General features: G+C 40.0%; 1 protein-coding gene across 5 annotated transcripts in view; it reads left to right on the top strand.

The window, feature by feature from the left end:
- Positions 1 to 24,901, top strand: part of LOC124258113 (tyrosine-protein kinase SRK2-like) — a 126,706-nt gene that overhangs the window by 38,626 nt on the left and 63,179 nt on the right. The window contains exon 1 of one of the 5 annotated variants that reach the window (XM_046692178.1): positions 1,809 to 2,950. The exons of 2 other annotated variants lie outside the window; for them this stretch is intronic. In XM_046692178.1, the coding sequence (XP_046548134.1) occupies positions 2,869 to 2,950 (82 nt within the window). In that variant the 5' untranslated portion in view covers positions 1,809 to 2,868. Of the gene's footprint in view, positions 1 to 1,808; positions 2,951 to 15,679; positions 15,928 to 24,901 lie in introns of those variants that run through there. 2 more of the 5 variants (XM_046692179.1, XM_046692183.1) reach the window with 2 other exon arrangements.

Raw genomic sequence — 24,901 nt, 5'->3', positions numbered from 1 at the left:
ATACTGTTGTACATTATACCCTGAAGGCAGAGATCATTGGGTGACACTCAGATGGGACTATACCCACAGATAAGGCTACAGGTGCCTCTATGTGTTAACACCACTGTGAACAGGTTTCTGGCTGCCAGAGCTAATGGCTCATTATCTGCTCTATTAAGACGGATAAGAGATTACGCAAGTAGCTCCAAACTGTCAGAATATAATCAGATCCACAAATGAAACATATAACTTCTAGAATGCCCATCAAACAATAATCAGATCCCTCAATATTTGGCCAGAGGTCTTTGATTTGATATGTAGGCTGTTAATCAGTTTATCTGACAGGGTGTGTAACACTGCCTCACAGGATATCCTGTGGGGGACAGGGCCAGTGCTGAGGAAGATGTAGGGGAAGGGGTGGGAACACAGGCCGTGTAATGAGGGCTGTTGTAAGGAAATTGCCACCTATTGTGACGGACAGCCTGGATTAATGACATAAACATTGATGGCATCCATTTCCTGGATGTAGGGGTGAGGTGAGAGCTGGTGGGGTGAGATGTGTGTGTCTGGGGTGGGGGTGGGCGGGAGGTTTAGGTAGGGGGCAGGGGTCAGGCTTGGTCCGGGAGGTGATGTAGGATGGGGAGGGAGGGGGAGAGATGAGAGGTGATGGGGTTTGTTTTTTGGAAGGGGGTAGTAAGTTTAGGTGAGGGGAGAGGATGAAAGTGTGCGGGTAAACGTTGGAATTGGGTGATTGTCTTTGATCCGTTGCTGCTGTAGGGAGAGATTTCAGTGGATATTATTTGAACAGATGCACACATACAGATTGTAAAAAAGTGCATCTGATACGTACAGGTCCAGTACATAAAGGACAGAATGGATGCAGAAAAGGTATATATTGCATCCCTCAGGATACAAAATATTATTCATTTTACCAAATTGTTTACAAGAAATATAAATGTCGTGAAATTGAAGTAGTTGTCAAATCTTACGTTAGAGTTCTTCACACATCATCATTACTGAAGAGTCACATTTCCTGAAAGGACTCTTGAAATCAAGGATCGTGTTGTTTTGTAGCTTAAGGCAGAATCCTGATTGATGCTCCTGAACAGGGATTGCATCCTAGAAGTCCTATTTGTTACAAAATCTGGTAATCTTACCGAAGAATGGTTTTTGAAAGCCGTTTGTCTTCAGGAATGGATTAGTGGAGAATGAGTAGGAGTGAAGTTGGTTAATTGATTCTGTTGTGTATGAATATTATTTGTGATTTAGGAAGTAGGTGCATATAAAATGGGGTAATTATTATCTAGGAAAAAAAAATCTGTTTTGGATGAATGCTCGAGAGAATGCATATGGAACTGTGCCAAACTAATATTCATCTGTCAATTTTCTTTGAAAATATTTCCCAAATTTGTAGAGCAAATATTCTTAAGCTGCCAAAAGTTGTCTGTTTAATGTTATCATAATCTGGTAAGTCCTGTCCGAAGCCAGACAATTGCTGGACAAACATGCAAAAAATGCTGACCATTTTGCAACTAGCTGTGGTATTCTTTCTTCTCAGGGTTATTTGTACTTTAAATGAGGGAATCAAATCTCCTGAAAAACAACAGACACAGACAAAGTACTTCTGCATACTTGATAAGGACGGAGGAGACGGGAGGACAGGGGGAGGTCCAATTGTGTGGGCCCACCTGTGCTGGACTGTTTGCATCTGGCCTTTGCCTCTAGTTGGCTCCGTCTCTCAAGACAGGAAGTTTTACCCGCATCCTGTGAGATGTTTGGGGGGAAGTAGACTCGCGTGGATACAGCTCGTCAGACAAGTGCGCAAAACACTGTTTGTATCAGTGGTGGCTAATGAAGGTAGATGGTGTTCAGGCCGTGGAGTAATGTCGGATTAGCTGGGTGTTCTTCTACAGAAACTTTACCAAACTTTTTTTAAATGTGTTGATCCCGTCATTCAGGATGTCTGACTTTGATCCATATCTTTGTTTACGTTGGTGGACTACCTGGATTTAAAATAACTTTCCTGATTCCTGGACCAAAGTTCGTGTGATTTGTGTTGCAGATGTGACTTTTTTTAAAGAAAGGAGTATTCTAAGTCATTTATCTTTAATATTGGATGTGTGACATAATGTTGGCGCAGTTTCCTGTGTGCAATAGTAAACATCACCTGAACAAATATTACGGAATTTGGCAAACTTTTTACTCAAAGAAGTTCATTTCTTCAGTAGTCAAAAACTAGTTTCAGTCTTAGAATGCCAAATGTCTTCTTTGAACAATTTAGGTTTGTAACAAGATCTTAATTAATGAGAATCCTGCTCCACAGTCAGCCGGCAAATTGTTTGAAATCAGCCTTAGTTCCTGTCAGTTGATGTAACCATCTCATCTAGATAAGTGTAAGGGCGAGATAGTTGTTATGTAATTTCCCTTGGTCTGGAGATGACAGAGGCAAGGGGGATTTCCACTTGGTAGCATATACCTTTCAGTCTAGACTGGTCAGAAAACACTTAAGGATTCTGACAAACTTTCTGACCCAAAATTTGATTCAGTTCTTTTGTGACACCCTTTAGTGTGGGTAGACCGTGAGATTTAGATCAACATCACAGACAAGTTTTTGGTATAAACAGTTTTTTCAAGAATTGGATTAGAATTAGTGATGATAATCGTGGAGAAAATTTGTCTTTGAATCCCGAAAACTGGATTGTGAATTGACAATTTTTTGAAAGAAATAATTGATCCTAATTCATCGAAGACAACAGTGGAGCTGAACCATCTTTGAGAATGCTGAAGAACGCAAAGCTTACAATTTGATCACCTTGTGGTGGTGTTGGGAGTTACCTCCGGGATCGTTGTTCTGGGAAACTAGTGTTGGGAGGTTCTGGGATTGAAACAATGCCGTGTGTTGGCCTCACTGATTGTCAGAAGATGAAGGAACAGAACCAAGATCACCTTGAGGGCATCAAAATCATGTCAGGTACATTTTTCCGCAGAAGTGTTCCGTCGAGTTCCGCTCGGGGATTATTTTGTTTTGCAAGGAGCGGACCTCCAAGCTGATCGTTCTCTGAACTCTGCACATCTGTGTCTTTTTTTGTTTAACTGATGTTGGTGTTGTGTTTGAAACTGTGTTGGAGAGATTGAAAACCTGTATACGTTTTGTCCACTTTGGTTTGTACAATGACCTTTGTATCTGCCTTTTTGTTTGAGTTTGTATCCGTGGAGGTTGAGAATATGTTGTTAAGTGAAAGACATTGGTGTAGTGGTGTGTGTTTTCTATTGTCATTCAGAAAGCAGGTTTGAACCTCTTTCTTTGTGGTTGAAGTGGGTTCAGATAATGTCGCTCCTATATTTCTTACTCAAATGTTACAGTTTACCATTTAATTTTACATAATGGACCCTTTGTTGTGTGATTGAAGTATTTATAATTTAAAATGGCAGTATCATTGAAGTATTTATAGTTTAAAATGGCAGTATCATTGAAGTATTCAGTTTAAAATGGCGGTGTCATTGAAATATTTATAGTTTAAGATGGCAGTGTCATTGAAGTATTTATAGTTTTAAATGGCAGTATCATTGAAGTATTCAGTTTAAAATGGCAGTGTCATTGATGTATTTATAGTTTAAAATTGCAGTGTCATTGATATATTTATAGTTTAAAATGGCAGTATCATTGAAGTATTCAGTTTAAAATAGCAGTGTCATTGATGTATTTATAGTTTAAAATGGCAGTGTCATTGATATATTTATAGTTTAAAATGGCAGTATCATTGAAGTATTCATAGTTTAAAATGGCAGTGACATTGATATATTTATAGTTTAAAATGGCAGTATCATTGAAGTATTCATAGTTAAAATCACAATGTCATTGAAGTATTTATAGTTTAAAATGGAAGTGTCATTGAAGTATTTATAGTTTAAAATGGCAGTGCTATTGAAGTATTTATAGTTTAAAATGGCAGTATCATTGAAGTATTTATAGTTTAAAATGGCAGTGACATTTGAGTGTTTTATTAGAAACTTGACATGGAATCCTGTCCGGTAGAACTTGTTTGCGTTTAACATGCAATTTGTAGTTTCTTTTAATGATGTTTTATGATTTGTTTCTTTTGTTAGAAATTATGGATAAATGATACTGGATTTATTTAATAACTGTAATTTTCGAATAATTTGAGCCCCCATTGACTCCAAAAATGGAAAATTGATCAAGGACAAATTACTAAAGATGGATGTTTTTAGCTTAATGTGAATGAATTATAAATATCAGTGATTATTTTCCATTGGGACCATATGAAATGATCCCAGATGTATTCTGTTATCCAGAGGATGTTCAAGGAATGTATATTATTTAGTAGACAGGGATCTTACGGTGGATTTGCATCTGTGTTCTTGGTGGTTAATTGAGCTGACTTCCTGTATCCTGTCTTCAAGCAGGGCACATCTCGGAGGTATGCTTGTTAGCCGCTCGCTGCTTCCTTGCTGTTTCCTCGCTGTTTCCTCTCTGTACACTGCGTAGTTAATTTACCTTCAGACTTCAGCCGAAATTACACTCAGGTGAAGCTGCAGCTTGTGATTCAAACTGAAGTAATGCGGAAATACTAATATTTTCCAACTGCAATCTTTGCATGTTTAAACGTGGCCACTTGTCTGTTTATCGGAGTCCAGTGAAAATCTAGATGGGCTAGTTATTTTCTGCCTAAATGGGGTTATTTTATTTTACTTGTCTAAAATTAGCTGTGGAATAGCAGGAAATGACTTGCAGGGGTCTCCTTCGGCCTATTTTGTTTATTTAAAAAAATGTGATTAACATGTTCTTTTGAAACATTTTGTTGCACTCTGCAGAAACTTAGGGCTTGTATCAGTGTGATGGTATTGTGTATCCCTGTTATATAATGGTGTCCTTCAGGGATGGTTGGGTGGTCCTGTGGTTAAGCAGGGGTGGAAATAACTTTAAAATTGATAGTGTACTCCAGTACAGTGGCACATGTAAAGTCAATTGCCCTGATAATTTTTCCACTATACCGACCGTTTTCTTGCTGATTTTTTAAATAAACAACATAATTACCATTGGAAAGTCAACTGGACACCGGTACAGTGTGATATACAAATTTGCTTGCCCGACAGAAAAAAACACTGGTCTCGGACGTCGGGCAATGGGTTATTTCCATCTCTGTTGGCATTCACTGGTCACAATGAGTAACTGGTTTGATATTCACTTTGCTTATTGTCTATAGTATATTATAGAAAACCACTGACAGTGTCTACCTGATCTCACACTCAGTCTGTGGAAACGTATTTAAAAAATTATTGTTCTGTCAGTGCCTTTATTTCATGCTGGTTTCAAACATGTAAAAGGGCTCAATACGTGAAGCCCATCTGGCATAAAACTAAACTCACTCACTCATACATGTAAAATCAAAGGAACTCTAGTTGGTTTTGTCTGATCGTGATTTGCCTCAGCTTTTAGTAGGAAACCAAAACAAAATAATCAAAACCAATATAAATTGATGCAAGGCTAGTTTCCCGGCAGGAAGTCGAAAGATAGGCAAACTCATTCCTTTTACAGGTGAGTGTGTTATGGTTAGGGGATGGACATATCTTCTTGTTAAGAATTAATATACCAACCCATTTTTTATTTTGAAGATGATATTTTTAACTGAAAAATGCTTTTACCAACGAAACTGAATAATGATATATTTGAATTTAAGTATTTGAATATTTGAAGTGGATTAAATCATTTGTATCAGATGAAATATAAATATATATATTTTATCTGATACAACACGAGGTGTTGGGGTAGCCTAGTGGTTAAAGTGTAAGCTCGTCACGGCGAAGACCCGGGTTCGATTCCCCACATGGGTACAATGTGTGAAGCCCATTTCTGGTGTCCCCCGCCGTGATATTGGTGGAATATTGCTAAAAGCGGTGTAAGACCCTACTCACTCACTCACTCACTCACTGATACAACATATTTAATCCTCTTCAAAGATTCAAATATTTAAGAAATTCCGGGTTTATCCGACACAACATAGTTCATTCCCCTTCAAATATTCAAATATTTATCATATATATTTCTTATACAACATATTTAATCCTCTTCAAGTATTCAAATATTTAACATTAATGTATAACAACATGTCATTTCACTTATAGAACTTTTCACAATACATTTTTACAAATAGATTTTTGGTTTACATGTAATGATGGTCAGGCAAGTTGTATATGTGAGTGTCATGTTATAGAAGACCATTTCATTCCCAGACTGCTGTACATACTTATTTATCTCTGTCTCCGATGTCCGGGATGATGTAGTTACTATGTAATGATGCTAGTTGTTGCAGACGCTGAAGTCAGGGACATTTGTTCTACTTCATGTAGTTAGATAATGAAGCTCAGGAAGACAAGAGATGGATTGCATGCTCTGAGATAGATGGGAAGTAGTTGATACAGCTGGAGGTGTATGTGGATGGATATCCATTGATTGGTTGTTGTTTAAAGTCACACTCAGCTATATTCCAGCTATATGACAGCGGTCTGTAAATAATCGAGTGAGTGAGTATGGTTTTACGCCGCTTTTAGCAATATTCCAGCAATGTCACGGCGGGGGGACACCAGAAATGGGCTGTATTGTACCCATGTGGGGAATCGAACCCGGGTCTTCGGCACGACGAGCAAACGCTTTAGCCACTAGGCTACCCCCACCGCCCCTAAATAGTCGAGTTGTAGAAAACTATATTCAGTCACTCTATTACTATTCGGGGCAGTGGGTAGGCTAGTGTTAAAAGCGTTCACTTGCCACACCAAAGGCCCGGGTTCGATTCCCCACATGGGTACAATGTGTGAAGCCCTGGTGTCCTCCCACAGTTGTATTGCTAGAATATTGCTGAAAACATAAAATACTCACTCACTCACTCTATTACTATTGTACAGCTCGTTCAGCTTGACCTGAGCTACTCTACATATGCATGACCCGGGAGGTCAAATGGCACAAACGGCAGGTCGACTTAATGTTGCATTCGTGCAAAACATGCATGCATGGATTTGTTACAAAACAACACTTCTGAAAAAATCAATCATTTCATGTTTAAATTGAGTTGTTTAGACAGTCATATGCTATCTAGTTTGGTTTACTAACTTTACAACGTACAGACGTCAGTTGCTTTCACAATCCAATTCACTCTCGCTGTCACTCTCAACACCCAGTTCAATTATCACTTTTTTCTATTTCATGTTCAACTGCAATATGTTTGTAGCTTCATTTTTAAAGAAAGTTAGGATATTGCTGACGATTTCTCGACACTGAGATGTGAAACGGCGACCTTGTCTCAAAAACAAAGGCGCACCCCTTCCCAATAATAGACCCAACCAGCTGTGACACGGTCACGCAATTCATTAGTATTCACTTGATCAGGTCAAGGTGAACAAGATGTATTTTAAAAGTATTTGGCTTGATGGAGTTAAAAGGAAAACACATACTATTTCTTGTCCTGATATCTATTCCTGTATGCCATGATGAAAAAGACAAATTAATATATGAGGGCTTGAAGAACTTGCAATTATAAGTCTGTGCTGAAAACTTTTGAATCGACCAGCTCAAACATACCTAATCACATCATTTACGGTATATTTCTGTGACATTATGTAGACTATATTAACGGCTAAAGAGATGTAAGAGACCAGAATAGACCCAAGCTTTGGGGTCCTGGCTTTCAGATTGTGACTTGACCTCTCCTAGACTAAGGCTTAGTCTCTGAATATATATAATTTTGATAGTACCAAACAAGCCCATTTATATTGAAAAGCAGCCCTAGGGAGACCAGAGATTCAGAACCTGAGGAAATCTAGACTTGCTTTATTTAGGGCTTTAGCACTGCAGAGAAGGCTTGGCAGTAGGGAAATTAATGTGGTTCAGGGACTGTGAGACAGACTAGACCTCTCCCTGTATTATTACCTATCCTGACTGACGTGTAAAATGATTCCAAAATTATTTTAAAAGTATTTAAGTATTAAAAAAACACTTTGTGTAAGAACTATTAACAGAGACAATGAAAGATTCTTGAATGTCAAATAAGTTTCTCAGAACATTTTCCTTCCGTTAATTAATTTGGTTATTTTGTAAAGGTTCATATTTAAAGTATGCTTTTTCTTTGATGAACAGATGAATGCTGTTGATCACACACAGTTTTAATTAGACTCGACGGGGACAGAGTTCTAGAGGAGAGTGTGATTACGGATTTGATGTAACTCAACGTAGCTTGTCAGGGTGAATCATATTGTGAGGGACTATGAACCAGGATTCACCTTTTACTTAGTATGACATGATCTGAGTACGAACCTTCGCTGATAGAGATAAATAGTATGCGTGCGAGGCTTTGTTCGCTGGGAAGGAACATGAAAAGTTGTTTCAACTTAACTTGAAAAGATAATTAATTTAAGAAATTCTTCAGCCATGTTGCTTGCAGGTTATTAGACTGCAGCCATATAGCTGGAATATTGCAGAGTGCGGCGTATAAATAGACCCACTTAATCAGATGTTATTGAATCACAAATTTACAAATGTCTTATGAGATGAATCAATTGGTTTATTTGTACAAAGGGCGGTGGGGTAGCCTAGTGGTTAAAGCGTTGTCTCGTCACGCCGAGGACCCAGGTTCGAATCCATGGGTACAATGTGTGAAGCCCATTTCTTGTGTCCCCTGCTGTGATGTTGCTGGAATATTGCTAAAAGCGGCGTAAAACCAAACTCAGTCAGTCAGTCAGTGACTGATAAGAGGGGAGTGTGTTGGTTGGGTTAACAAAGAGTCACAAAGTCGGAGAACTCATCAATACTGCTTGTATTTTGTGTATATATGTTGATTTGGTTTCAAAATCACAGTGTTCTGTGTCCTTTAGTTTTGCTTCAGTGATATTTGAATCTTTAGACCAGATGATTTTTGTCGCTTAACTTTGGGTTGGGACAAGGAGATCATTTCTTTCATGTTTAATTTCAACATTGTTAATTATTCTTCAGTTCATCCGGTGATTACCCATAATTGTGGCAAATTTAAATGGTTTCCCCAAAACTCAATAACTCAGTATCAATATCCAATGTTGAAACCTTTCTGAAGTTAGGAAAATAACATATGTTATATTTCTGAATACACTTTCTCAGTAAAGTACTCAAATACTTTTATTAAGTTGAGTGCCATTTGAGATTCGAACCCACACTCTCAGAGTCAGGGACCTAATCGCCAGCACACAAAGTCAGCGATCTAGCCCACTCAGCCGTCATGGCTTTCATGTAAGGAAAGCCTTGGGGAAAGTGACTGTCTCACAGTCCCTCCAGAATATTACAGTCTAGGTGTTCTGAATGAATGAAATACTGTGTTCAGCTTGAGAGTAATCTGTGATTTTCAGTCCATAGTGGAATGTCCTCATAAGCCAGGACTGACACCTACACTTGTCACACTGGGCTCAGATTTATTGGGTATCTCTGACCTACAGACTCGGTGAACAAGACAGTTCATTGTGGTCATGCTCTGTTTTCAACAGCTGTGATACTTAACACTTTGTGTGTGTCTTGTTTTGCCACACACTGCAGTATCCCAGCTGTATGGGGAGGAGGGTTGGGGGTAGCCTGGTCACCTAGTGGTTAAAGCGTTCGCTCATCACGACGAAGACCCAGGTTCAATTCCCCACATGGGTATAATATACTGAAGGAAAAAAGTAAGGGATCACATGAAAGCACAAGTGTTTTCCTTTATGTTTTTCCAGGTTTCTTCACAAGCTTTCTATTGCACAACTTGTGAAGGAACATGGAAATAAATAAGGGAACACTTGTGCGTTCAGTATATGTGAAATCCATTTCTGGTGTCGCCCATCGTGATATTTCTGGAATATTGCTTAAAGCGGCGTGAAACTAAACTCACTCACTTACACTCCAGCTGTGTGATGGCAACCTGTGAATAACATGGACCAGGGTTTTACATGATGCGTGATTCCTGCGTATTTGACACAACTTTTTTCAAAATACTATCATTCGTGTCAAGCTTGATGCAAGTTTTATGAGTGACCCCCAGAATTCAGTTCAATAAAATTGATTTGATAAGCAAAAAATGATAGTTTTCATGAGGTCTTCATTATTTTAGATATTTCTTTCGGTTCATGTTGTTAATAACTGTATGCTACAGTGAATAAATCACAAGCATGATTATTTGTTCAGTTTACTGGTTTTTGTTATGACTGATTTGAACTGTGAAAAATAAACTATTTATTAACTTCCGGTAACATTTAAATGGCAATACAACACAACACAAAACAACACAATCTCTGCAAAACTCTTGCTTTTGATATACACAAATAAATATTACACTAAAAATTTCATGACTCCCAAACATTGAAAATGACTCCCCAAAATAAATACTATGAGTCGCCATGACTCTCTTTTTTCAAAGTCTGTGTAAAACCCTGATGGACTACTCAATCCAGTGACTGGTGTTATGAACAAAGATCCACGCTGGTGGGCTAAGTCGGCATACCAAGTCTGTGAACTCGGAACATCGTCACTGACTTGCCTTTGGTGAACACTTGTGACAGATGCGTTCTTTCTCGGGTGGCAGTTCTGGATAATCTAGGCTGCCAAATGACTCTGAACAGTTGGGTTCCTTTTTCAGTAGATTCTCTAGGGCTTGGCAGGGGTGGAAATAACCCATTGCCCGACGTCCGAGTCCAGTGTTTTTTTCTGTCGGGCAAGCAAATTTGTATATCACACTGTACCAGTGTCCAGTTGACTTTCCAATGTTAATTACGTTGTTTATTTAAAAATCAACAAGAAAATGGCCGGTATAGTGGAAAAATTATCAGGGCAAGTGATTTTACATGTGCCACTGTACCGGAGTAGACTAGCAATTTGAAAGTTATTTCCACCCCTGCTTGGAGTCAGACAACACTTGGGACTGGCGTGACTGTCTTGTTTCTGTACGTTTTAGTACCCTCAAGATGACATGCCCGAAGTTCTTTCAGTGTTTCAGCATTAAACACTGAGTCTTCTTGAAATGTAGGGTCTGTCCTGAATAGTAGGTGTTAATTTGAAGTGGCTGGCGTAAGTTTAGGTTCTGAAATGTGGTTCTCTTGTCTTCATGTGAAAATAGGTTTGTTGGTGGCATTTTGTTTCTTCCAATCTGGTCTTCCTTGGATTATGACTACCACAAGTCAGCCTGTATTATGTTGATGCTCTCACATGCGGTCAGAGCAGTAATTGTGTGTAATCTTTCTTTGACAATGTGGAGAGATTGCGATCTCAGCAGTGTGGAGAGATTGTGGTCTCATCAGCAGTGTGGAGAGTTTGCGATCTCAGCAGTGTGGAGAGATTGTGGTCTCATCAGCAGTGTGGAGAGTTTGTGGTCTTCCACCAACAGTGTGGAGAGTTTGTGTTCTCATCAGCAGTGTTGAGAGGTTGTGATCTCATCGACAATGTCGTGAGGTTGTGATCTCATCAACAGTATTGAGGGTGTGTCATGTGCCCTGACAGTGTTGAGAAATTGTAATCTGACCTGTCAATGTAGAGAGCTTCTGATTCGCCCCAAAAGGTGTTTAGTGATCTGTGTTCAGTTTGCGATCTTCCTGACAATGTTCAGGGTTCGTGACCTCCCTGACAGTGTTCCGAGTTTGTGACCTCCCTGACAGTGTTCCGAGTTTGTGACCTTGTGACCTCGTTGACAGTGTTCAGAGCTTGTGTTCTACCTGACAGTGTTCAGAGCTTGTGTTCTCCCTGACAGTGTTCAGAGCTTGTGTTCTCCCTGACAGTGTTCAGAGCTTGTGTTCTCCCTGACAGTGTTCAGAGCTTGTGTTCTCCCTGACAGTGTTCAGAGCTTGTGACCTCTCTGACAGTGTTCAGAGCTTGTGACTTTCTCCCTGACAGTGTTCAGAGCTTGTGTTCTCCCTGACAGTGTTCCGAGTTTGTAATCACTCTCGACAGCACTGCGAGTTAGTGATCTTGCCCGACAATGTTTAGAGTTGATCTGCTTCAACTGTTTAGAAAGTTATGCTGCATTAGCATCGACATTTCTTCACTATTTATGGCCCCCTGATCACAGCTTGCATGGCAGTGATGTTTCCAGTATCACATGAAAGTTCATTTTCTTTTATATCTCATCAGCGTCAGACTGCTAATATTTTCTGACATTACGATGCTCTGTTTTGGTGTCTGCGTTCCTGCATATAGGCATGTATGTGTTTTTTATGCTTCAGAGAAACATTAGGTGTGTGGTGATGATATTATGGAAATTTTCATTAACGAAATATGAGGAAGTGTTTTTGTCGGAGGCAGTTTTAGTCACAGATGTAGCATATGATAATCAGATTTCCAGATTGTGGGAAGCATTAAAGTGTATGCAGGCTTCTTAGCTAGTTTTTATTCCCATTTTGTATGATTTATGTTGTGTTACAGAAAAGCACAGCAGAGAGTAAAACTTAAACCCTAAAGAAATATCAAATTAATGATATAGAAATGGCTTTAAATAGTTGATCTCGAGAGCAGGGTAAGCATACACACACATCCGTTTGCATGAAATTGTCTCCCTGTTGCTATCCTCTTGCCCCAAAACTCCGCTGTGATATTGCTGGATTATTGCTGAAAGTGGCATAAAACTGAACACACTCACTCACTGTGTGGAATAGACTTTCAGTTTATAGCCCAGAACATCGGCTTAAGACAGAGTACAAGCATAATAAATTTCATACAATACAATATATCAGTTCATAAATAAATATACATAATTAATTAACAAAATTTAGATGTATAAGGTTTCATTTGGTATTTTCTGCCCCAAACCCTGTGTGTGATATTGCTGGAATATTGCTGAAAGCGGCATGAAACTTCACTCACTCACTCACTCACTCACTCTTGCTGGAATATTGCTGAAAGAGGCATAAAAGTACACTCACTCACTCCACTCACTCACTCACTCTTGCCCCAAACAGACATGCTTTATTAAAACAATTCCTTAAGAAATCAATTTTCTTTGCTGTACAATGAAACAAATTGAAAGTTCCATTCTTAAGAAATTTCCCTATTTCAACGGGAACATGTTGTTTGACATAGAATGGGTTTGCCTTAAAAGCGTTAAAAAAACTCCAGAAAACATTCCCCTGCCATTGTGGAGGTGATGGAGGAATTGGCTCAGTTCTCTCGGTGTTTATTTTGAAATCAAAGTCAGATGAAACTTCAGCTTTGACTTTCCTAATCCAGCTCAAGAAGATACAATGTCTTCCGAAAATGCCATAAAAAGTTGAAAAAAGCATTCTCACCTCGCAAATGTCTTCTCAATCTTCTAGGATGCTTTGGTAAAGTTTTAGCGTTGTACGATAAGGGTTGTCAATCTACAAGGAAGATACAGTTGTACAACTGGGGTCACTGATTCAGCTGGTACTGCCGAGGTGCCTATGGTAATTGACGTCCGTAGATGTAGATTGCAGTGTCGCTTATATCATAACTGAATGCAGGCTTGCTGATTAGAGACAGGAGACATGGAATCCTAGCATGCATGTTGATTTCCGTCCATCTCGTGCCGTAGGTAGTAATTTAGCTAAGTGCACATCTTGTGAAAGTAGGAATGTAATGCTGAGAGTGAAGTAGATGTAGAATTTCTGGGCAAATTCATTTCCTCTGTTTTCTGTTGGTGCATATTTTGTTGCACGTGGCGCTTAAAATATATGTATTGACACATCCTGAAGAAGAGTGCGATATGGTTTGAATGTTTTGTGTTTGGTGCCTACTTGCGGGTTTGAAATTCACCATGTTAGTATTTGAGTGTTAGGGACTGTTAATAATTTATGACAAGAGGGGTGATGATGATTTTTAGGGGGTGGGGGTCACCCATTTTGTTCTGGGAAGGTAAGGGGGTCATCAATTTTGTACACATGTACTAGGGAGGGGGGTAATTGATTTTGTACGTCACATGCAGGGGGTCACTTACTATGTACATAAATTATGAAAAAAAAATTTTTGGTGGGTGGTGGTGGTTGTAATTCACATTATTCATGCTACTCCATAAAAAATTATCATCATCATCATCATCATCACACGCACACGCACGCATGCACGCACACACACACACAAACAATAAATTATGAACCTGATGCTGTCAGTTCATATGGTGCATAAAACATGGAGGCTAATTCTTGTGGTTGTTAAAGGTTTCTACTAAAACAGTACTCTCCCTCTTGCCTTGTCATCAACACACTTGTTTTAACATTGGATTTGGGCGGTGGGGTAGCCTAGTGGTTAAAGCTTTGGCTCGTCACGCCGAAGACCCGGTTTGAATCCCCACATGGGTACAATGAGTGAAGCCCATTTCTGGTGTCCCCCACCGTGATATTGCTGGAATATTGCTAAAAGCGGCGTAAAACCAACTCAGTCAGTCAGTAACATTGGATTTGGTGTACACAGTGCTTACTAACTAGGAAGAAATTAAACGAGATTTAATTGCTCAGGTTACATAGCATTATGCAGTTATGGCCACTGAATGGATAAATAATATATAAAGAATGTAAATTTGTACCATTATACATATAATTAAAAAATGCAGTAATTATGACATTTTAATGTCAAAAGTATTTGTCAATTCCAGCTGCAATGACTGCTAACCTGAGTGTAAAATCCCATCAAATTCCTAACACTGTCAATACTTTCACATGATAAAGCCCTCCTATACAGTGTTATTGAGTCACTGCGGCCCTAGTTCCCGCGCAAACCCCGGAGATGATGATCTTGGCGATCGAGTGTCCCTACACGTTGTTACATCATTTATCTATGGTGATTGTGGGGGCCTAATCCTAAAGTCAATAGAGCAGAGACGAAGCACAATACAAGGTGTTGGAGACACGCCCCCACCTCCCAGTCGTATTAGAGACACTCTGTAAGACAGTCGACATCCCCACGTGGATCACTATCAGCCCCCTGAATGGGGACAGGAAGTGGAAGGTGAGGTCACCCATTGTTGCCATGTCATTGAGACGGCCCCCCGACCAAACTGATGGGACCCGTGGCAAGGTTTCCGTTATTACTCGGCTCCGTGACTTTCAATAAAGCTTTGGGCATTGACTGTTATGGTATAAAAATTTGGCTTCTAATATTCTTTGAATTTCTTTTGACATTTTTTTAGAGGATGATGTAGTGTGATAATTTTGACATATTACTATTTTCTGTTAAAGGGATCCTTTTTAAAAGAGGGCTGCCTTTTGTCCTTGAAATTGATATGTCTTTTGGAGAAATTATGTGGAAAAGACTTGAATTAGTGGATATGTAGTGTTTGATTATTTTATTGTTGTGATATTGTTTTATTGTCTCTGCCAAGTGATGTGTAGTGGTTGATATGAGGTTTCCCTTATTTGCATATTTTCTACCTGGAATCCAGTTACAGGCCTCTGTGCCCTGTGATCAATGAGAAATGACAACCCTTTATACTGACTTAACCACATCCTGTCCACCAGCTCCACCTTATAGTGAGGAGATCCCCTTTATAGCGCAATTACCAAACCAACCCCAAAACATCAAAACAAAAATCATCGAAAATTACTAAAAATTATTCTTAATGACATAAAGAGGAATGAATGTATAAGATGTTTTTGTTCGGCAGAGAAGTGCGGTTATAATGTTCAGCGTTATAAAGGGATCGGTTGTTATTTCCCCCTTTGGATACTGAGAGTCGGCTGAGCATATAGGAGCTGGTAGTGAGCTATGATTGTAAAGCAGGGTTAGAGCCAAGAAGACTGGTGTTGGTACAGGAGAGAGAGACTTGGATAATCTTTTGATGCTCTCTCACCCTCTATGTCCCGACTGCGATGAAACAATGCATGGTTTTGTTTTGAGGATTGGATAAACATTGGCTATTCCATGGGATGGGGTGTGAGTTAGGAAGACAGAGAAGGACGAAGGAATCCCTCGTGAACTGCGATGATGATTTGCTGGAGACCTAGGTAAGCGGCAAAACCCAATCCCTTTTCCCTTCGGGCTCGGAGTTCCTCACTGGGGTTAACTTTGATCTTACTTTATTTTTTTGGACAAGATTTGCATGAAAGGTTTTGTTTTCGGAGATAGCATCTTGAGAACTACACATGTTACGATGAGTTAGGGGGAATCTGGTGACTTTTATTGAGATTTTACAGCGGAAATGATCCAATTTCAAGATTTTTTTTAAAAGACAGTTATTACGTGTATTGTGGATAAGACTTGTGTGTGGCATTGTCACAGAGCAATGGGGCTTTTATTTCAGGATTAAGTATTCTTCTGTGACTTTCTTATAGTGGAGGTTTATTGAGAGAGCTTACAGAGTGATGTTTAGGTGAGGGAGTCTGCCAACAGTTGGTTTATCCATTGATAATTAGGGAAAGAAGGGCAATGAATTGAAATTTTGTGTGAAGGTGTTTTACATGTTAAATAGCGACTGGTTTTCTTTTCAATATTTCACAGCATTGGTTATCAGATGTCCTTGATTGCTGGCCTGATTCTGTGGTATTTTAATGGGGGATACAAGCTACTCTTATCTCCTACAATAGGGTTTGAGATGGATCCTTTCCTTTCATTTTAACCCAGGTTCGATTCCCCACATGGGTACAATGTGTTAAGCCCATTTCTGGTGTCCCCTGCCGTGATATCGCTGGAATATTGCTAAAAGCGGCGTAAAACTAAACTCAGTCAGTCAGTCCTTTCATTTTATTTCATGTGACATAAATCAGAGTAAAGATTGTTTTAGAAGAGGATGAACAAGTAGGGAATGAAACACAACTGAACAGGGATGTGGGAAAGATCTGCTTGATTGTCTCCAGCTCATTTCCCTATTCATTACGGTCATCAGTTCGCTGTGACGTGAGACATTGACTGTGTTCAGTACACGCCACTGAAATCAATTGCAATATTGATGACATCCTTGACCTTCGGTCAGGGATCTCTGGTGAATGACGCATTGGTCATCTGTTGTGAAATCATGTCTGTATGAATAGTGATGACTGGTTTACATTTGATTCTGACATGGAAGTCTCAAAAACTATCACAATAAATAGCAGAATAGGCAATATGAGTCTCAAATAAACTACACAACCAGTAATGAGTACGTTTTTGGGGCCAGTGGTGTTATTACTGACTAAAAGTGTCTGTCTAAATTAATAACTAACATATGTATAACTTTTCAGGCAGCTTTCACACCTAAATCAATTTATCTCTAAAAGTATAAAATGGACGTACAACATATTCAAATTATTCTTTCTTATAGGGGGGCAGTGGGGTAGCCTAGTGGTTAAAGCGTTGGCTCGTCACGCCGAAAACCCGGGTTCGAATCACCACATGGGTACAATGTGTGAAGCCCATTTCTGGTGTCCCCTGCCGTGATGTTGCTGGAATATTGCTAAAAGCGGCGTAAAAACCAAACTCAGTCAGTCAGTCAGTGCTATCAAAATATGCTTTTAAAAAGAAAATCTCTAAAGATAGCATATTGTGATATGCATCGAATCGAATTGTATCTTATCATTCCAAGATATCGCAATACGTATCTTATTGTGAAATTTCTGTTTCGTCACACCTCTAGTGACAGACTGGTATGCATTGATATAAACAGCTTGTAGAAGTACAAGAAGTTATCTGTGAAGGTCAACACCAGGCTGTGTTTATCATACCAGATGAGCAGAGTGGCTAACATAATTAGCCTTTTGTTTGGTATTAACCCTTATTTAGGGTCCCCTTTACCTCCGTTAATGTCTTGGATGGGAAAATTAACATAGTTATGAGAAATGCACTTTTAAGGATTCAATTATGCTAATCAAGTTTGTTTGCTACTTCTGGCCGTGACTAAGACTAAATGAAATCACCAGGGGTCGTGAAATACACACCATGAAATCAATATCACGGCTGATGATGACCTGTGATGGACATATGACCACTGACTAACCACCTCTAATGAACAATAACACTAGATACTGATTATTGAGTGGTCGAAAGTCTGAAATAAACTGATTTTCTATCTATTTGTTATTCACCAGTTAACTGATATAGACGTGTGATACAAGACAGCTGTCATAGTGATTGATTGACATTTGATATGAGGTCGGTGGCCTGAAATGGACAATATTCAATTTGATGATTAATTGGTATTTACATGGCCCATTGGTAATCGTGAACTGGACACCTTGTTAATTAATTTGGACTTACAATGACCTGAGGCTGTCCAGACTGTTTAATGGTCAGTATGGCGTTGTTATTTGTACGTTACTGACCAGCACGTGGAGATAATCATTCCCTTTGGCAAGCTGGAATCCCAAAATATCACAGTATGTGATTTCAAGTATTTGTAATTGACACTTGATAACGAGTCATATACTGACTGTACTCTTGACATGTAGATTTTGCTTTTGATTTATATGAAATCAACATGATAATTGGACATGAACGATGATAATGATTGGTTTGTCTGTGGTATTGGACAAAGGAGACGTGACTTATAGATGCGTGCTAATTAATAGTCAGTGTGGCACTGTGAGTGACATTTTGACCAAGCTAGGATCCTGATTTGGTTAGTTGATTGACAAGAACTTGACCTTGCTGGTCCCAACTGGTCCCAACTGGTCACATCTGGTCACAAGATGCAAACTGGAAGTGTCCTTTGATATTTGAATGAGTTTAATTAAGTTTGTTTCGATCAAACGAGGAGTAATCATATTTCTGTGTGATTATGTCCGTGTCATCATGCCAGTGACCAGTGACAACATTACTTTCAAAGTAAATATGTAAGAGTGTTGGCTGTTATCCAGGGCCTAGATTTTCGAAGCTCTCTTAGCGCTAAGATAGTAGTGGTGTTCAGATTAATTGAAATAATCGAAGATTGATCGCAGTGACCAAACGACCAAGCAATCGATCACATTTTCTCATAATCGAACATAAATGATTTTGGAAGTACTGTTTTAGTCTTTGAAATACTTGAGAATGGAACAAAATGTGTTTTGTGTTTACAAATGATGATCAGCTAGTCGTAATACCAGATGTTCGCAGAAAACTAATCTCAAATGAATGGCTGACGAGTTGCATTAAACTGATGGTTTCCGTACCTGTATTTGACCATGTCAATGGTAATACCTTTCAGTTTGAAACCAGTTTGTCTTCACGAGGATTAAGCTACAAGATGGTACAAGAGGAAGCATTGCTTTGAAGTCCCTTGTTCTACAGAACCTATAAGGGTCTTACACTGCCTGTGATGTTATTCTCCAAGGGTGGCATAAAACCAGATGGAATTTCTGAGATTGTCTGGAGCTCATAGTTTTGACCACTGACCACTGTGTAATCAATTCGGCCTATTATGACCTCAAGCCCTGAGCTATATTAAGCCCCTGATCAATGGGGATGATAATGGTATTGACCATGAATAAGATGAATGCCACTTGCATAGGTACCACTGTGATAAGACTCTCATAAGCAGTGTCCAGAAGTGGTCAGTATAAACCTAATCTGGCCAGACTATTGAGCTGCCCACTCCAGACTTCCTCGCTGTAAACCGTCAATAAAATGTCCCGGAATGTCCTGGATGGGGGAATAAAGCTGAGCCTGTGGAGGATAGGTGATACTGTGATCATAAAAGTTCTATAGTTGGAGGAGGGGGATTGATTGTTGGAGGGGGGGGTGGTGAGGGTTAGGGGGACTGTGAACTGGAAGTATGTGTATGTAAACTGGTAGTCCGTCTCACTGTCCCTGAACCATATTATTTTCCTGTCCCCCCAAACCTTATCATTCGGTCACCCAAGCTGTGGGGGTGGTGGTAGTGGTGAAGTGAAGTGGAAGTATGGTGTATGTAAACTGCTAGTCTGTCTCACTGTCCCTGAACCCTATTATTTTCTTGTCCCCCCAGCCCTTACTGTCACCCCAAATGTGGGGTGAGGGTAGGGGTAGGGGAGGGAGAGTGATGATTGTGAACTGGGGCTGGGTGTGAAGAGAGAGAACTGGGTGTTTAGGGAGGAAGACTTTGAGGATGGCTGAGGATGAATGGCAAAGCTGCATACTACTGCGATCAGTTTTCAGTGCATATGGAGGAAGAAATTATATTTTAACCTTATCTATCTTGACAACCGGTATGAAACAGATGAGCATAAAATCATATCATGTTCAAATCCTCAGACAAGCCATCACTACAACAGCACATAGAAAAAAAACCCTATTCTTTTGAAGTGCAATAGTTCTTGGAAAAATATTCAAATTAGAATTTTATCTGTCAATGAACATCAAGCTGCAAGTTTTACAGATGTATTTCAAAGTTTTGAAATAAAATTATGACCTGTGTCATGCCAACCCTCAGATGTCAATATTTCAAAACGTAGGCAAGCAAGGAGCCAGCCAGTGTAATGACAGATAGCTCCCTCCCACCATGCTCAAAGTTAACAGATCTCAGGTGAAGCCAAGCCTGTTGTAATCATCCATTCCAAAAGTTCGGTATAATTTGATTTCAGAACATTGGAAATGAGCTTATGAAAGGTTTTTGTTCTGCAAGTCCTAACAGAGTGCTGTTTTGTTATGGAAGGGTTTGTCAATACCTTGCGGTCGATTCCTCTGCATTAAAAATATCTCACAGTTGATAGCGGCTTGTCAGGAAGACTTTTAATTTCTGATTATTTCTTTTTTTAGTGAATTTGATTCTGAGATGTCTAAGATGTTTATTTTTTACCTGATGGAAGAATTAGGTAGAACGGGTAATTTGTGTATTTGTTATTTAAATGTTCATTCAATATTTTTCCATGGGTCATATTACACAGGCAATCCCAGTTTTGAAAGCAAACATTTCACGGACAATTTCTAAAGCCTGTTATGTGAGCATGTTGGCAGTGACATGCTGTACAATGCCTAAAGAGCAAGATACAGATTCATTCTCTCAAACACTTGCACATGACTGTAAAAATGTGAGTCAATTCGGGAAAAAACGATATTGTAATCCTGATTAATCCTGAAACATTCATGTTTAAAATTGGATGAATCACACTTTTTGTAGTCTGATATGGATGAGCGGTTTGCTGGACCGTCGTAAACATGCTGAGTCGTGCTGTGTGAAAATCATCAGTGTGGGTCTGTGAAGTCATGGCTGTTTGGGAAAATCTGTTGACACATATTATTTCATGATTTCTTTATTTAAGGTCAATGCTTCTATCCCAGTTCGACTGACTGAGTTTGGTTTTACCACGCTTTTAGCAATATTCTAGCAATATCACGGCGGGGTACACCAGAAATGGGCTTCACACATTGTACCCATGTGGGGAATCGTGATGAGCCAACGCTTTAACCACTAGGCTACCCTACCACCCTTATCCCAGTTTTCACTCACTCACTCACTCACTCACTCACTCACTCACTCACTCACTCACTCACTCACTCACTCACTCACTCACTCACTCACTCACTCACTCACTCACTCACTCACTCACTCACTCACTCACTCACTCACTCACTCACTCACTCACTCACTCACTCACTCACTCACTCTCTCTCTCTCACTCACTCACTCACTCACTCACTCACTCACTCACTCACTCACTCACTCACTCACTCACTCACTCACTCACTCACTCACTCACTCACTCACTCACTCACTCACTCACTCACTCACTCACTCACTCACTCACTCACTCACTCACTCACTCACTCACTCACTCACTCACTCACTCACTCACTCAGATAACATCAACAGACACTCTGGACCCAAAACACTGACAAGACACATTTGGAGGAGTGAAGATCACTCACTTTTACACCTTTGAGATCATAAAATGATCCAGGTGTCAGAATGGGTGCATTTTGGGTTAGGCTTTTGTCTTTGAACTTTCATTTTTGACTTAAGGTTTCCTTGGCCCTCTGTCTTCCATTGTTGCGAGGATTAAAAATTTGTTAGGGCTTATGTTGTATGTTTATTTGATATATATATGTTTTCAAAATGCAAGAAAATACAATTTAAAGTTCATTTTTTAAATGCTTTGTCAGATATATGGACGTGATCTATCAATATTAATTTCACCACCATATTCCCTTTTCACTTTTCTGAAAGATGATCAACACCGACTATTCTCTGTCATTGATAATATATGTTAAAGATTTATAACAAAATATTTTAAGTCTATTTTTCCTTTAAGATTCTAAACTGTGTCAGAAGGGATAATTTTCTTAAATTTGAAAAATCATTTTCCATGGATTTTTTTTTTCAAGTTTTATAAAAGTGTGGGAAATGGAATAGCCGTAAAACGCTTCAGTCATTCACTAATTGAACACATCAACAAGTGTCTCCCTGCAAGTGGCTGCAGCCACAATCCTTTGTCTCTCTCAGTTAGAATGAGTCAGATGACTGGAGCCCTCCCTCACTCTCATTCATGGTTCTCTGTTCCTGCTTGGAGATAGTCGCAGAATTTCAGGGATGAGGAAACAGAGAGTACCCGTCTTTGATGATGACTGTACGATCCTCCCTTGTGGAAGCCAGCAGAATTAACAGGCTCAGCTTGTGTTCCCAATGGCCTGAGATGCATAACCCAATAAGGAGGAGGTCGCTGGCTATAAAAGTCAGACTTGTTAAAACTCCAAGCTATATTATGTCATCTGATATCTTGATTTGTGTTTATTTGAGTTTTCAATGTGTGCTGAGAGATTGTGTTGATAAGCTAGAGAAAAAATAAGCACAATTTGTGAGATGATTTGATATGTGGTTGTTCAGTGTTTCCAGGGAGACCTTCTTCCGTTGCTTGATGGATGCATGGGATGCTGATAACTGGAAACTGGAAACGATCTCCTGAGATAAGGCAATATGTCAGATTGTTGAAGATTTGATTATTATAGAATAATTGCTGTCTTATATCCTCAAGTTACTGCCTGGACATTTTTAGCGTTATTCTGGCATTCTATCTTTTGTACATCTCAAAACATCTCTTCGATGTGTGTCTATGAAATGTCATATATTGGCTAGTGCTTTGCTCATCACGTTCGAAGATCTGGGTTTAATTCCTCACATGGGTACAGTATGTAAAGCCCATTTCTGGTGTCCCTCGACGTGCTTGGTTTCTTATATCCAACCAACTCACCCCCCCAACCACTTACCTTTCTAAACCTTTTCTTTTATTGCAAGTGGTGGGAGGGTAGCCTAGTGGTTAAAGCGTCCGCTCGTCACACCGAAGACCCAGGTTCGATTCCCCACATGGGTACAATGTGTGAAGCCCATTTCTGGTGTCCCCCGCTGTGATATTGCTGGAGTATTGCTAAAGGTGGCATAAAACCATACTCACTCTCTCACTTTTATTGCAAACCTACAACCTAACCTCGCTGCTTCATACCACCCTAACTTTGTCTAAAAATCGCAGCACCCTCTTCCTGCTCATCTCTCCGAGCCCATCACTATGTTCCACTTTGGCCCCTAAAATCCACCACAGGCCCCAGTTGTATGAAACATTGGCATCCCTCAAGCCCACCCTGGTACCACAGAGAAACCCCTCCACTCTGAGCCCTTGCCCCCTTGAAATCATCAGCTTTACTCAAATCTGGATAAATTTGACCTGTTTCCTTGAATCAGATATATGTAGTGGCCGCCTAATTAACCTCCAATGACCTTATCTCACCTCGAGAGCCACCTATCCCCCCACCCTAACCATTCATGAAAGCTGACTCCAGTCCTCCCATCACTTGTGGATCCCCACCCCCATTCATCAGACCTGACCCCTCCCTCCCCACCTCCCAGCACCCCCAGCACAGTTCAGCAGGCCATATGCCACCACCCATTGTCCCCGTCTCAGCTGCAGATTTCACACCTTGCTTACAGCCTCCCGACCACTGTAAGGGTCATTATATACCTGTCCAGTCTATAGTCTTCCTCCTCGACTCCCCGCCTCCATCCTTCACACTTAATCAACCAATTATTTCCTATCGAATCACTCAGTCAACCCTCAACATCCTGTTATAAATTGGGAAATGGTTAAAGTTTAGGAATCATTTATGTTTTGCTTGGAATCAGCTGCTGGCAATGTTGCTGCTGGCAATGTTGCTGACTTATCTGTTCCAGATGACCTTGAGGCATTTTATGTCCATATATGTAGGAACATCAATGAACATATACCTCCGCCACCACCACCCACCAACCCCCTTGCTGTGAGCTCCTGTCTCTTTGAAATGTGACCGCCTCCGTGGTGTAGTGGTTAGAGTGACCGCCCGGAGAGCGGAAGGTCGCGGGTTCGATCCCCGACCGCGTCATACCAAAAGACGTTAAAATATGGTACTTGTTGGTCCCTGCCTGGCGCTCGGCATTAATTGGTACAACAAGGACTGGTCGGCTCGGAGTCAGTATACTGTGTCTGAGTGGGGTATTCATGCTTCACTGCGGCATGGTATCATAGTGGGCTAGCACTATAAAACCAGCTTCAGTCTGGGCTATTACAAGCAGCCACACATACACATACACATGCATGCCCGTCGTCATATGAGCGAAATATTCTCAAGCACGACGTAAAACCCAATTTCACCTCACCTCACCTCACCTCACCTCACCTCACCTCTTTGAAATGTGTCTCTTCATTGAGGAATGTCAGTGGGGTAGCCTAGTGGTTAAAGTGTCAGCTTGCTGGACTAAACGGCCTGGGTTCGCTTTCTCAGATGGGCACAATCAATATGTGAAGTTGATTCCTGGTGTCCCTGGTTGTATTACTGCTGTAATATTGCTAAAAGTAGCATAAAACACAACTCACTCACTTTATTGAAGAGTTGGTAGAATTGCCAAGTAGGCATGGTGTGTCCTGCCAACCAGATGCAAGCTACAGAATAGTAAATGGTTACATCAAGTTAGAACCACATCTTCGCCACCACACGTGAAATCATGTTAGACTTGGTGACAGTAAACTTAGAATAGAGCTCAGTAGACACACAAAACCACATCAATTGAAGATTCACGTCACTGGTGAA

This window comes from Haliotis rubra, unplaced genomic scaffold, assembly GCF_003918875.1.
Source record: "Haliotis rubra isolate DU_JTF1 unplaced genomic scaffold, ASM391887v1 Scf683, whole genome shotgun sequence".
Taxonomy (NCBI): Eukaryota; Metazoa; Mollusca; class Gastropoda; order Lepetellida; family Haliotidae; genus Haliotis; species Haliotis rubra.
The sequence above is the reverse complement of the archived record's forward strand: the minus strand, read 5'-3'. Positions and strand labels throughout refer to the sequence as shown.